Source organism: Eulemur rufifrons, chromosome 27, assembly GCF_041146395.1.
Source record: "Eulemur rufifrons isolate Redbay chromosome 27, OSU_ERuf_1, whole genome shotgun sequence".
Taxonomy (NCBI): Eukaryota; Metazoa; Chordata; class Mammalia; order Primates; family Lemuridae; genus Eulemur; species Eulemur rufifrons.
Window position 1 is genome coordinate 34,637,735 of NC_091009.1, and position 15,221 is coordinate 34,652,955.

The window sequence follows — 15,221 nt, forward strand, 5'->3', positions numbered from 1 at the left end:
GAAAATATAGTGTGTGAATTGGTAATGTTATTGAACCAAAGAGTGGTTTTTTTTTTTTTTTTGGAAGAGTAGATGTGCTATGTAAAGCTATTGAACTTAAAACTTAAGTATCATGTGAATGTAGGTGGTTAATAAAAGAAAACATTTTAAATACTAGTTAATTATTTATTAAAGTTAGAGGGCAACTGACTGGATTTAGGAAATGTTTTAATATCTCCTCATTGCGAAAATTGTTGAACATGGATAATCTGAGTGAAAGAAACCATTGTCACCAAAGACCACCCACCCTGATACACTGGGCTTGTCATAGATTGAGGCTTGTTTGCCAACACACTCTTGGGGCAAGTTCTTTTCATGAAAAAAATACTCAGATGGACACTTAATAAGTAGACCCTGGGAAAGATGTGAAAACTAAGATGTGGATTTTACAGACTGAGATGAAATATTTAAAGCCAAAGACTAGATGATTACACAATGAGAGAGGAGACTAGGATTGGAATCATGTTTTAATTACGAAACCATGGCTTTTCTCAATATTCATCCTATTTTATTACCAAACAGTGTTTGAGACCATGTCTTCCTGTACATGTTGAAATCTGCTCGGTGTCTTTAGCTCCTCTGGATCTCCCTCTGTGCCTGCCACCCCCGACCCCCTCACACACACATAATCACCACTGGAGCTCTCACCTGTGCCCTTTCACTGCCAACACCAAAGCACCATTAATCTCTTGGTCTAAATATGAACAGATTTATACGCTGTTTAATTCTACCATAGCTAAATCTGACATTAAAGAAAACAAATGTTAAAAAAACTAAGGGATAAGACACAAGGCAAACCAAAAAAGCATACTTTGCCATGTGTCCTGTTTCCCTCGGTAGGTAGAGGGATCAAACAATGAAGAGGGGAGATGGTCCTTGGCTTGGAAGAGCCCAGTCCCATAACAGAGTTCACCCATCAAAGGCCCTGGAAAAGAAGACTGGATAAACCGTGTGACATCTCCAACTATCTTTCTATTTCCCATCTGGCCCACACTACGGCAGACCCTGAACATCAGATTCTCAGGGGTCCTGGTATTTTATTCTGACTACTCACCTTAACATTGGGTCAAGATACCATGGCTTTCTCTTTTCCAGGAAGCTTGTAACACATTAAGAACTAGATTTGCCCCCAAATTCACAAGAAAACCTATCTATCCACCAATAAAAACAGCTAATTGAAATCATCTCCAACTTACCTACATGGGCTGCTCAAATTAAGCACCCTAAACACCTAGACTAATAAATTACAGGATATATTATGATGAATGGACATACAAAAAATGGGACACCGCTTGCCTGCCTTCCCCTTACTTTCTCCCTAGATCTCAAGCGAGGTTACTCTTGCAGTGTGGACAATCTTCTCCACCAGTTAGACACCAACCAGTGCGTGGGGGGATGGGAGACTTCCCTTTCCCTGAGATACTTTGCTGCATTGGAAACTGTCGCCCCGAGAAGTGAGGGTTAATTTCTTATTTGCTTAGCTGTATATGTCTTTCCTAATAAAGGAAAGTTAGCAACAGAAGCAGCTAGAAATTTTGAAGTTACCATTTGTTAAGCACAAGGGTTAACTTACATTCTTAAGAAACTCATTCCAAACAGATTTGACATTTGCTCTCGTGCCTTCATTTATTCCAGGAAGACTAAACAACAGAATTTTTTTCAAAAGAAACTACATCACAACACTTCCCCGAAACACACTAAAATATACATAAACACGATTTTCTTTCTTGTAATTTACAGAAGCTTAGCTGAAAATTGGTTTGTGACACAATTTAATAGGAAGATGGAGAAACAAAACTAAGATGATGGAAAGCTAGAGACTGCTGGTGGTGCTAGTAGTGATAGCTGTGTTAGCCTGTTGGGGCTGCCACAGCAAAGTACCATAGACTGGGTGACTCACAAGCAATAGGTGTTCATTCCTCACAGTTCTGGAGGCTGGGGGCTCCAACACCAGGGTATTGGCAGACTTGGCGTATGAGGGCCCATGTCCTAGTTCACAGATGGCACATGGGGGAAGGGGAAAGGGGTCTCTCTTTTTTATAAAAGCATTTATTCCATTCGTGAGGCTCCACCTCCGTGACCTAATCACCTCCCAAAGTCTTCGCCTCCTGACACCATCACCTTGAAGGGCTGGGATTTCACATATAAATTTTGGAGGAACCCAGACATTCAGACTACAGCAGGATCCTACCTGCCTGTTTTTTTGTTCTCACGTATAAGAATATTTAAAGGCAAATTTTCTTCTTCTAAGTCTTGTGATACATATGTGACTTTAGTTTTTTTTAACCTCTGATTAAAGGATTTTGTTTCTTTTATGATGTCACGTCACATCTTATGTGAAGAGTAAATAAATGTTTAATGTTTGAAAAGATTAACCCTTCTTAACTATTGGGTGTGTTAATTGAGAAAATTTGATTGGAAAAATTAAAGAGATATTTTAAGAAATGCAATTATAAGTGATATGATACATTTATAGCTAAGAACCATATTATAAGAATACTTTTTTTCATATATGTCAACAAAATTTACATAGGCAGAAAGGCATAAAATATAAAATACTCACAAACTTTTCCATCTCAAATTTTTGAACAGAAAGAAAGGGAGAGAGGTTCTAATTTGGCCTTCATGTTTCGACTGCCCTTTGCTGCTGGGAGGGTATTTAGCATCAGCATGTTGGACACTCTTCTCTACCAGGTATGCACCATTTCCTTTTCTCTCTGAAACAGTTATTTCATATTTAGATTTTATTTAAATAAATAATACATCTAGTGTTTCTCATGGAGCCGTTAACTTAAAATTGGCTCTGGAAGTAATTGGATGTTTTATTTCAGGTCTTTAATGACAAGTGCTCCTAAGAAACATTTTGTAAGAAAATATTATTTAAAAAATAATCTATGGACATTATTTTTAGGCATTCTTTACCAATGCCCTCTAATGTTTATTGTGACATTTTAATACATTTTGTATATTACTCCAAGCATATTACTGGATAAAAAAAAATAAGAAAAAGTTACTAAGTTAGGGAAAAAAAGACAGCATTCCTCATAATGTACACTTTTTTTCAGATTTGAAATAAAACATCAAATTGATGTTGGTAAATGATAAACCAAGGACAATTTAAGCATTTGCCAATTATTGCCTTCTTCAGAAAAATATAAAAACAATTTTATAACAACCAAGAACCATTTAATTTGTTCCTGAATTCCAAGTTAACCTTTTCATTTTATCATAGCTAAGACATTCATGGAGATGTTCTTTCATACAAATTTATTATAATCTTTTTTGTCTCTGCCAGAAACTGAGCAATATTTCAGTAATATTTCACATTTTCTGATTCAAGTTATCATACAATCTTTAAATAGTTTCATTAAAAGGAAAAAGATATTCATAAGGCTTTAAATTATTTGATAACATTAATCTCCAATTAAGCATTGAAGCATTTTGTTATGCCTATTTTTTGGATTATTTATTTATATACCTTCTTCTATAATTGCTTGACTGAACAAACTAATCCAAAGATAGTAAAAGCTTTTCTGCTGACCTTGGGCTAATTTTGCCCAGGAGTAGGCCTCCAGCGACGTCAGGAGCCGTCCGCTGTGTCAGATGGGTGCCTGAGCCAGCGAGGCACAGGAGAAAAAAGACTCCTGTTTGCCCTAAAGTTTCCAGACACAGAGTCATCTGGGTCCTCAGGGAGTCAGGGCTTGCACTTCAGACACCATTACCACACAGAGACACACACACACACAGACACACACACACACACACACATACACACATGTGTGTGTGCGCGCGTGCAGGCTTCCCATCTCTTACAGAGATTAGAGTGCAAGGGCGGGCTTGTTTGTAGAGCAGTGTTGAAACTGAAGATTTTATATCAATAGAAACCAAATGCTTGGGCACTATTATGCACCAGTGATATTTTTTAGTCACCCTATCCCATGTCTAAATAAAATCATATAAAGAAGTCTAATGTATGAGTTAAATAGAAGGAAACCTATTTTGTAGAAGTGGAAAGCGATATTTTTTTCTTTCACTTCATTTTTGCCTCATGTTTTATGTTCTCAATAGAAAAAGGAAATTTGGTGTTTTCTGAAGCTTCTGAAGAAAGTATAAACTAGAACTATAGTTTTTAAAGTCTTAAATGTAACAGAGTAAATACTACATTTTGCATCTCCATCCAATACATACGTGTGTGTTTAACTGAAACAAAAAACTCAAAATTCAACGCTTTCCCTTTCTGCTTATAATCTGCTATATTATTTTCTATCTTATTGAAAGATTTCCTATTTCATTTAAAAATTTGCTGGCCATAACCCATAACTCTATTTTGTGACTCTTTTGAAAAGCATTTAACTAGAGGATGTCAGAATTAGTAAACTCTAGAGAATAATTTCTCTTCAGTGGGACTTTTCATAGGTTGCTCATGGTTTTTGGAATATTGGGAATGATTTTCAGTCACCCTTTCTGTAACTTTTTACTAGGAAGATGGTCTATGTGTCTGTAAAGACTGTTTTGGCTTTGAAACTTTCCAACGTAAGAGATGCACTGTTACCCCGGGGAAATGCAGTGATTCACATGTTTAAGAAAATGCTCCATTTTAGCATGGAATGGTGTGGAAAGAGAATATATGCAATAGTGAATGATAAATGGAGTTTACTACCATAGAGCTTAGTCCTAAAAAACAGACTGAAATTTTTCATTACAAATTGATTTCAATTCTTTCTAGTTTTTATAATATTACCATTTTGTTTGTAATTTTTTGTTATTAAAAAAATCTAAAAATGTTTTTATATGCCTAATAGCACACATAAAATGTAAGCATAGCAAGATATTTCTAGATAATTATTTCCTATAATTCTTGATGAACAGCTTAACTGTATGTGTTTATTTAGGACACTGAGAAGATAAACTTTTATTATTTTTTTGTATGGAGGCTTAATGATGTGTTACAAGAAGTAATCTTTTAGAAGTGGTTAGCTGTTCTCTACATCTCATACACATAATAAATACATATTTTGTTTATATTGCAGTCATTTGTGAAGGATTATATGATTTCAATCACCAGACTTCTGTTGGGACTGGACACTACACCAGGATCAGGGTTTCTTTGTTCTGTAAGTTAATCTCTGGAATAGAAGATTGCTCTGATAGAAGGTTTTGAAATTCATCTACCAGGTCTTTTGGCTAACTCTTCTATGTCCTATATTATTGTTTTCTAATGTATGTCCAAAGAGTTGCATCAAGTTTTTTAAATTCCTTAAAAATTTTCAGGGAAATATGTTATTTTTAATTATAATAATCATAAAAATAGCCATTCCATATAAAATTCAGAACAAGGTTTTGGTTTTTTGTTTATTTGTTTGTTTGTTTCCCTAACTGACAATTTGAGACTGACAGGTTCAGACATAGGGTACCCTACTGTCTGGGAAAACAGTGATCATGCAGTTTAACCCCTTTGTTTTATAGATGAGTATAACTATGTCCAACTATATTCAATGAAGTGACTTAACTAACAACAGTTCAGATTTACAAGTATTAAAGAGGTACTAGAATTCATGTTTCTTGTCTGTTGGCCCTGTGCTTTTTCTAACACACGTCTTTGTCAATATGGATGTTAGTAGAACATTGCGTTTAATAAGGCTTTTTTGTACTGGAGTATCTTTTGCATTTTATATTTTATAGCATGAGCAGACTCCGGTTATTGCAACATTCAAAAAAGTCTCCATGTGGTTTACATCTCCAAGCCAATTACCAGTGCTCTATTGCCTACTGATATTGAACTAATATGATATTGTACTCCCCCAAACTGAATACGTAGATTTCTCAAGTTTGGGTGAACCTCCCAGGGTAAGCTAAGGTGGAGTACTCTAAATATATTTAATATACAGATAAACATTTATGAAATATTACTTTGAGATTTCAAAATATTAATAAATTCTGCCTTTAAGAAGTAAAAAATAACCACTGGGTTTTTAATTCTTAAACATCTAATATGTAAATAATTCCTATGAATTATAGATGAAAATCACTGAGGATGACTTATGGATCAGAACTTACGCCAGACTTTATCAGAAGTTGTGTTCTTCTACTGGAGATGTTCCCATCGGAATCTACAGGACTGAATCTCAGAAACTTACTACATCTGAGGTTTGGAAATCTCAAACTATTCCTGTTTTGATGTTTAATATGTTGAATATGATCATTCATAAATTTGGAAATTGATTTCTAAAAAATGTCATAGAAACTAAAAAAGAATGCTATCTGAATACATAGTGTTGAATCTCAGAAACAAAAATCTTGTCAACTATTTGTTTTAGAAAACTATGTCGTTATTTCACAAAATATTCTTGGCTAAGGAGCTATTGTAGTTTATGGACATTGGACTCTGGATGCCTTTTGTAGATCTAGGATTATCCATTTCTCGAAGATTGTCAGGAAGCAAATTAATTTTAAATAACCTTGAGATTCTGACACATAAGAAAAGTCCTCAGGGCAAGCAACCTAGATTTCTAATATATTCATCACCTGTATATATTAGCATTTGGAAGGAAGCAAGACAAAGAGAACCTAGTAATTGTTGAAATTCGTATTTCTCAATCTCTAGACCAAAGAAATCTCTAGCAGTCGTGCCAGACCTTCCCAGAGGAAATCTCAGTAAATGTAACAGCAAACTAGTGCCCATTAATTAACATGGAGGGATAATTTCTGATGACTGCATGCAGCTGGAAACATACTCACATTTCGATTTGGTCATTTCATGTGGTTCTAAGTAGTTTTTATGTCCTTAGCAAAACATTATCTTTTAAGTCAGAATCTCTTATTAAATAAAGATTTTGGTTAAATGCACTATCCTATCAATATCTGTAAACTTATTTAATATAAATTATCACTTATATTCTTGAAATACTTTTCTTCTTCAGACACTCCAGTTATAAATTTTAAGGAAATTTTTGTTAGCCATTTCTTTTTTTGGTCTTCTGCAAAATTACTTCAACTATGAGGCTTGGATCTCTCATACGTGTTTCAGTAGTCTATATTATCATTGAACCACTTGGTGATTAAATCAACAAATCCATGCATAGAAAATCAGAGCTCTATAAAAAGCATAAGAGTAATGGAGTAGATTTTTAGTTTTGTGTTGTCAAAATTTATAATTTGACACTTATGTAAGTGGCCAGCAGAGAATAGTTCAGTTTATCTGAGATGTTTTTTGATGGTTTTACTGTAGTTTCATGGGTGTTGAATGAAGCTTTGTTGTCATCTCTCCTGCTGAAATCAAGTTTTTCTTTGGCTGTGGTCCCTGTGGTTCACACCACAAAAAGTGAGACCAAATCAGAGAAAGTCAGGAATGCCTACATGGAGAAACATACCAGATAGCTAAATATGTAAGACGGTTTATGCACATATGCCTAAAATTTTACGAATACTGGATTTAAAAATTATTATTTGGTGGCAGGTTAAGAGAAGACCAAGTGTTTTCACACCTGAGCAATCAGGCCTTATCATAGTCTGCTTGGGCTGCTGTAACAAAATGCCACAGAGGGGGTGCGTTATAAGCAACATCGATTTAATTCCCACAGTTCTGGAGGCTGGAAAGTCGAAGATTAAGGCACCAGGCTCAGGTATTGGTGCGGGCTTGCTCCCTGCTTCTCAGACGGCCGTTTCCTCGCCGTGTCCTCACGTGGTGTGAAGGGCAAGGGGTCTCTCTGAGGCCTCCTTTATAAGGAGCCCTCGTGACCTAATCACCTTTCAAAAGCCCCCACTTGCAAATACCGTCACACTGGGGATTAGGTTTCCACACAGGAATTCTGGCTGAGGGGTGGGGGCGGGAAGAAACATTCAGTCTATACAAACCTTTCTTTTTTTTTTTTTTTTTTTTTTTGACAGTGGTAAGTACACAGAAGATTTTCATACAGTGTAGTATCATCACATGCTTGTCGCAGATACAAGCTTGTGAATTTCAACACAGTAACTTCGCCCTTAGTCAGGTCCACATCCATGTTGGTCATTTTATGTCATGGAAAGACTGTTTGTGCTGGTTTCATTGTAGGCAGGAAAAGGATAACTGAGTATTTGTATCGTCATCAGAGGGTATTTAACTACATTTTGGTCAGCCCGGTCCATCACAAGTAAAGATCATCTCGGTAAAATGCTTTTGAATCCCCAAACCTCTAGCTTGTATAAAAAACACATATCATAGGGAAGATAAAAAGAAACCGGGTTACATAAAGATAATACCTCCTGTTTTCCTATGTTGAATTCAATTCATCTTTGGGCACATATCTATTTATTTAAATTTTATATCCTGCCTATTGTAGAAAGAATTGAGGTAAAAATAATTAAAGATACATATAGGACAATCAAGCATTTTTTTGCAGCAAAATATATTAATAGAGACAGAGAAATTCATCAACTTCTAACATATGCTGAGTGCTACAGTTGAGCCCAACTTCTACCTTTATTTTCGTGGCAAATAAGGCAAAAATAGAACTGTGTTGATTTCTATAGTAATTATAGTCTGAAACATGAAAGGATAAAGTTCATTTCACAAAAGATTTATTTTTCCTGATCACTCGTTAAAAGGATGAGTATATTCTGTACTGCTTTAACTTAGAGATTTTAGATAAGATGATGAATAGTATCTCCCTTCAGTTACAGTTTTGCAAGATGCAAAAGTACTACTAAAGTAGATATCCCTTATGTTAATCTTCTATTTAATAAAAACCAAAAAACAGAGGGGGTCATCAATTAAATCTTAACCCAGAAAATATATTGAGTTTTGTGTAAAGAAGGAAATATTATTTTTTTCTGATTATATAAAAACACAGAATAAGAGCTTAGTGGATCTAATGAAATGAAAGATGTCTTAGACATTTCACCATCACTCTCAAATATTAGATGGTTCAAAAAAATAAAGTTTTGAAAGTCAAATAACTCATCATTGCTCAAAATGCCAGTTTTCTCTTACTTGAATTCAAGGAAGAAACCAGATTTCAGGAGGTAAAAACTTTATCCAATAATTAGAAGTGGAGAGTCTTGTACTTTTGCTTACATAGCTCTCAGATCCTTATTCTGTCTGATGGCTGCAAAATTGTGCTATTGTCTTTCACCCCACAATTCCAAATATTGAAGGTTTATTCTATGGAGCTGGTGTGTGGACGGGGGGACTTTGGACAGAGGTGAGGGCCAGGAGAACCACACTGAGTTTTCAGTGCTAAGTAAAAAGTTACATTCTGTGTGATTTACCTTTCTACAGCAAATTGGAAGGGTCTTCCTTAGAGAATTTGGTCAAGACAAGTGGAAGGGCCTAAAAATATAGACATGGGACATTGTCTAGTTCAATAATCCAGCCAGAACACCATGAAACTCAACAACGAAAAGTAACTCACTCAGAGCTTTCAATAAATTTATTATTCTCTTATTCTTTAATAGGAGAAGACAATTAAAAATTCCCTGCTATGTCAGGAAAGCTTCTAATATGAAATACAGATACCAAAATAAACACACAGGAAGAAAAAGAGAAACTTATAGAAGAGACAGCCTGTTGAGGGAGAATAAAATTTAAAAACATAAAATAAAAACTTCCACTCGTAGGTATTTATCCAAGAGAAATGAATTTATAGTCACACAAAGATTTGGACACAAATGTTCTTAGCAGCATTACTGATAATTGCTAAAAATTGGAAACAATCTGAAGTCCTTTAACTGGTGAACAGATAGATAAATTGTGATATATCCCCACAAGGAAATATTATTTAGTAACAGAAACAAACTACTTATATGTGCTGCAACTTGGATGAACCTCAACAACAGGTTAAATGAAAGAGGACAGACACAAGAGACAACATACTGAATGATTCCGTTTTCGTGAAATGCCATAAACGGCCAATGTAGAGAGACAGAAAGGAGATTAGGGATGGCCTAAAGCAGGGAGAGTCAGGAGAGTGGAGATGAGCAGCTGAAGGATGTGATGGAACTCACTGGGGTGATGGAAATGATCTCAAACTGGTTTGTCAAGATGCTTTACACAACTTGGTAAATTAACTGAAATAACTTTGAATTTAATACTTGAGTGAGTGAATTACATGATGTATGTATCAGTAAAATTATATGTTAAAAAAACCGTCATTAATATTATTAGAAATATACATTACAAGAATGAAAGATGAATAATAAAATATAATTGAAAAGAATATTTAGATAATAAAAAGAACTTGGGAATTAAAAATAGAATAACAGAAGTGAAAAAGTTTATGACATAAAGTTCACAAAATTGCTGATACATTAAAGCAAGGATTCAAAAGATGAAAATAGTAAAGAAAAGATAAAACTAGGGAACTAATCTAGGAGATCTAAGATCTGAATCTTAAGATTTTAAGATAGAGGAATTGCAGTAGAATTGAGGAAATATTAGTGCAATAATTCTAGAATAATTCCAGAGTAGAAGAATGTTGGTTTCCAAATAGGAAGGGTCACCAAGTGCGTACAACAATAAATTAAAATAAAGTCATATCAAGGTATGGCATCATAAATTTTGGAACACTGAAGGACAGAAGAAGATCCTAAAAGCCTTTAGGGAGATTAGGCAGGAGACTGTGGGATAGTCCCATTCAAAATATCATTTGGGATTTCTTAACAGCAACACCGTAAGCCAGAACACAATGGAACAATGCTCTCAAGATTCTAAAGGAATATTAGTTTCAATTAGAATTGTTTACCCAGCCAAAGCTATCCAGCTTGTGTAAGAGTAGAATAAATAATATTTCAGATATGCATACTCTCCAAAACATCCTCCCCTGCTTTCTAAAGAGCCTACTCCCACCAAAACGAATGAGTAAAATGAGGAAGGAACCGTGATACGTAAGACACCAGACATTTTATGGAAATGAGGTGACAAGAGTGCAGTCGAGATAATTCCTAGAATGATGGTGAAAGGATCACCAGGCATAAGGGGAGCCCCGGAGCAGAAGGTCAGGAGGCTTCAGAGAAATTTCTTACTAAAGATGAAATCTGTGGATTACCTGATGCATCTGCATATCTTTAAAAAAAATTAGACAATTGCCAAAGAGTTCTGAATGAGTTATTGTATATATCTGAATAATTAATAAAATAAAACAATTATTAATTTTAGGAATATAACACTACCATCAATGATAAAGAATGTGTGCGGTAAATGAATACCAACCACATATCTTGTATATCTCATTTGTAAATTGTACTTAGTCGTAATATGTACTCAATTTTGACCCATCCCAAATTATATTGAGCTACTTTGAGATGATGGGAGATGGCAAAGGTAGTGGAATATAGGGAAATGATTGTAAATTCCTCCTCTTCCAGAGTACAAGGTCAATAGATACAAGAAGAAATTGAAAAAATTAGGAAATTACAATCAAGCATCTTATATAGAATCAGAAAGGTAAAGACCAACATAAACAGCTAAAAAACACAAAAGTAGACGGGTCCTATGAGTGGCAAATAAGAGAGGTTATGATGGAAGCTGCTGTTTTTCAAAACAAACTGATATTTTCTGTTTTAACTATGCGTTCCAACTAATAGACTTACGGGCATAAAGTAGTGATATTAGACCCATTCATTGATTATTTCTTCAGTATATACTTTTAAGTGATAATTCTATTCCGTTCTGTGAAGAATTTTATTAAATGTCAACATTTTATGTAAGGATAAAGTAATAGAAAGACTTACGGCTTTGCTTCCTTGTTTTTTCATGTAGTTGTAAAAAGCACATTTTAAAGGCAGATGCGGGTTTTCATGCCACATCGTTTTCTAGCCTGCCTTTAATATCTTCCCATGTTCTGCTTCAGAAAAAAGATTTCTATCGTAAGCTACATCTTTGACATAACTACTTTGCTTGTGGGGGTGGGGGTGGGGGAGGCACTGAGTACTTCAGTAGACACCTTTGAAAAGACAAATAATGACATGGAATATTCATAATCAAAATCCATAAAATGTATAAAGGACCTGGAATCCTATCTTGTTTATTTCCAGTGGGCCGTAGGTTGGTGAAAGAAGTCACACCAACACAGCAGTGAGTGAATCCCTGCGCACTGTGGCTGGAAGATCAGTCTGTGGAGAGTGGGGTGGAGATAGGTCTGCTCCTTTACAACTGGTCCCGCGGCACCAGGCCAGAGAGCTTCTACCACTGTCTGTAATAGATACTTCTACGTCAGGGGACTTTTACAAACGTTAATTCTCCTGGTTCAAAAAACAATACAGCAGCATTGACACACACAAATGAAAACAAAAACAGAAAAGAGAAAGAATACAGGAAGGACAAGGACTCATGTTCCTTGGGGTGGACAAAAGGGAACGATATTGTCTTCCTCAATTCTTTATACAGAATTCTGAATTCCAAAACGCTCACTAGACTCATTTGGTTGCAAAACTTCACCAGAGCTGTTGTGAGATTATTTATAATGTCACTTACTCCTCTTGAACTGAATATTTATACTTTCATCGCAGAAATATTAATGTTTTTCATTATAAAATTCTGCCCAGGTCCCACTGGGAGTATTATCTACCATACAAATATGCTATAGTATTAACTTTCCAACATCTGAAAAGTTCTGCATTAATTAACATATTTGTCCCTGTGCTTTTTTAGGTAAGAAAGGGTTGACCTGCACTGGCCTGCCGTTTTCCACTGTACTGAAAATCTCATTTGCTTGAAATATGCTATGTCCAGTGAATATTTACTAGAAACTAGAAAGAGATCATTTAAAGCATATTAGAGTACCAACACCTATTGTAGTGTATGCAGTAAATTGTGGAAAATGTTATCCTAATTTTTGGTCACCCTTACAGTCAGTAAATCCTATAGCTTTCAAAAATGTGCACAGTGAAATAATCCTTGATGGCTCCATCTGCCATTCATTAACTCTTTACTGTTAAAATGGAAAGGAGCATTTTAAATATATTATTAAAATAAAAATTTACCTTTTATAAAATCTCATTAATAAAATGATTTTAGTAAGGATTAACATTGAATGGTTTTAAAATTCTGGCTGCCTATTCTTTGCTGTTATTCTCTCAAACAACATTTATTTCACTGTGCTATGTGTTAGGATTACTGAGACGAATAGTTTCAGGCGGCCCATAATCAAATGTTTGTTGTGCATTTCTTATATTTGCAATAATAGTAAGATAATACTGCTATAACACTAATAATAATGAGACGAGCTATATTACGTCAAAGAACATAACTGAAAATTTTACTTCTATGTATTTAAAAGTGAGTAGCCTATTATACTTTAGAATTTAAAAATAAGATAATCATGGTTTTTATAACCCATAAATTCTTAGCTATTATACATTGACTGAGCAGATCAATTTTTAGGTTCTATAGCCAATGTGAAAACTCAGAATATTTCTGTCAATTTAATTACATTTGCATGTAGGAAAAAAAAATCTTCCTATAAGATCTAAAGTTAAAAATAATAGTACAGATGGTAATACTGATTATTGTCGGTAATTATATCACATATTCTCTTACGAATACAGTAGCTTTATAAGCTACTACCGATTATATTTTCGTCTTCTAGCACCACTTTTTCATTCTATCAAACTTAGGAAGACAATTTTAGCAAAACAAAAAACAATCTAACAAGAATAAATCTTTAGTAAACTTTAAAAATAATGACTTATTCATTACCTAATTTTGTTCAAAAGCCCTATGATAAATAATCACATAATTAGATTATAGATGTTATGTAGGTATATGTCATATTTTGTCCTTGTTGCTGACTGTTTCATGTATGTATTGTTTAGTCATTGTTTAAACTGTATTTTGTGTTTCTTTTTTCCTCTCCTTGTGTCAGTCTCGAAAAATAGCATCACAAGTAAGTATTTTCTGTTTGTCTCCCTTTCCTCAAATGGTGTAATATATGAATTCAGAGCTATTGAAGGAAAAGAATATTAAAGATTGAATTCAATATTTCAAATGAAATAAATCAATTAAACTGAAAAGCTTTCTTTTCAAATTAGTATATTTATATTTCCCCAAAAGGATTGAAAATTAATTTTACCTGTTTGTCTTCAAATTATGTTCATGTATTAATCTAATTTGGGCTTTTTTTCAGGCTATCAATATATCAATTGCATACAACCTTTAGTTAACATCGAGAAACTAATGGACATAACATATTTAAAAGTCTAAAACCTCAGTTATTTTGTTTAGTTTCTTAAATGTGTTTTTTGTACAGACAAAATTGTGCTGAATAATGAACATATGCTCATCTTTCAAAATTTCAGGGCTAATATAAACTGAAGTTAAAGCACAAATTGATTCTTTGGAAAAATATTAAGATTGAACAAAACATGCTGACCATTCTTTCCTGATATTTGCCATTGTAAAGATGAAATGCTAACGTGTATTATGTTTTCACAATTTTATACTAACTACAGTTAATGAAAGATATTTCAGTATGTTATTATGGATTTTAAAGTTATTTGAAAACTAGTTTTCTTTTGCTTTTAAAACGTTAGTTAAACAAATCCATCACCTACTGTGCAGAAGATCCTGATGCTCTTCTTAGTACAGGCACTGATTAGACATAAAAGCTTATAGATTCCAGACTGATATATTTCAGAAGCTGTTTTACTTAACTGTGGTGTATAAGAATATTCTTGGGAATATTCTTGTAGTGAGACTACTTAAGACCTATTCTCTTAGCAAATTTCCAGCTATTAATACGTTATTAACTGTAGTTGCTATGCTGTACATTAGGTCTACAGAGCTTATTCGTCTTATAACTGAAAGTTTGTATCTTGGATGAACATTTCTATCATCCCCTGACCCCTGGTAACCCCCATTCCACTCTTTCTATGAGTTCAACAATTTTAGGGAAGGGAAACAACATGGAGAAACCTGAACAACATCATGCTAAGTGAAATAAGCCGGACCCAGAAAGACAGATATTATTCGGTCTTTAGCCAGAATTTTTAAATGAATAAACTTAGACAAGTTAACTTGACCAAAATTAAAAACTTAGGCAGTATTCGATCTGAGTTTAGAATTTATTACTATGTGACACCAGAGACTCTGTTGGTTTTTTTCGTTTGTTTGTTTGCTTTCTTTTTATTTCAGCATATTAGAGAGGTACAAATGTTTAGGTTACATATATTGCCCTTGCCCCACCCGAGTCAGAGCTTCAAGCGTGTCC

At 34.3% G+C, this 15,221-nt stretch overlaps 1 protein-coding gene across 3 annotated transcripts in view; it reads left to right on the forward strand.

Moving 5' to 3' along the window:
* Positions 1-15,221, forward strand: part of KCNT2 (potassium sodium-activated channel subfamily T member 2) — a 297,725-nt gene that overhangs the window by 251,539 nt on the left and 30,965 nt on the right. For 2 of the 3 annotated variants that reach the window (XM_069459257.1, XM_069459258.1), the window contains 3 exons: positions 2,632-2,733; positions 5,070-5,153; positions 6,058-6,186. In XM_069459257.1, the coding sequence (XP_069315358.1) occupies positions 2,632-2,733; positions 5,070-5,153; positions 6,058-6,186 (315 nt within the window). Of the gene's footprint in view, positions 1-2,631; positions 2,734-5,069; positions 5,154-6,057; positions 6,187-13,877; positions 13,899-15,221 lie in introns of all 3 variants that reach the window. The other variant, XM_069459259.1, reaches the window with a different exon arrangement.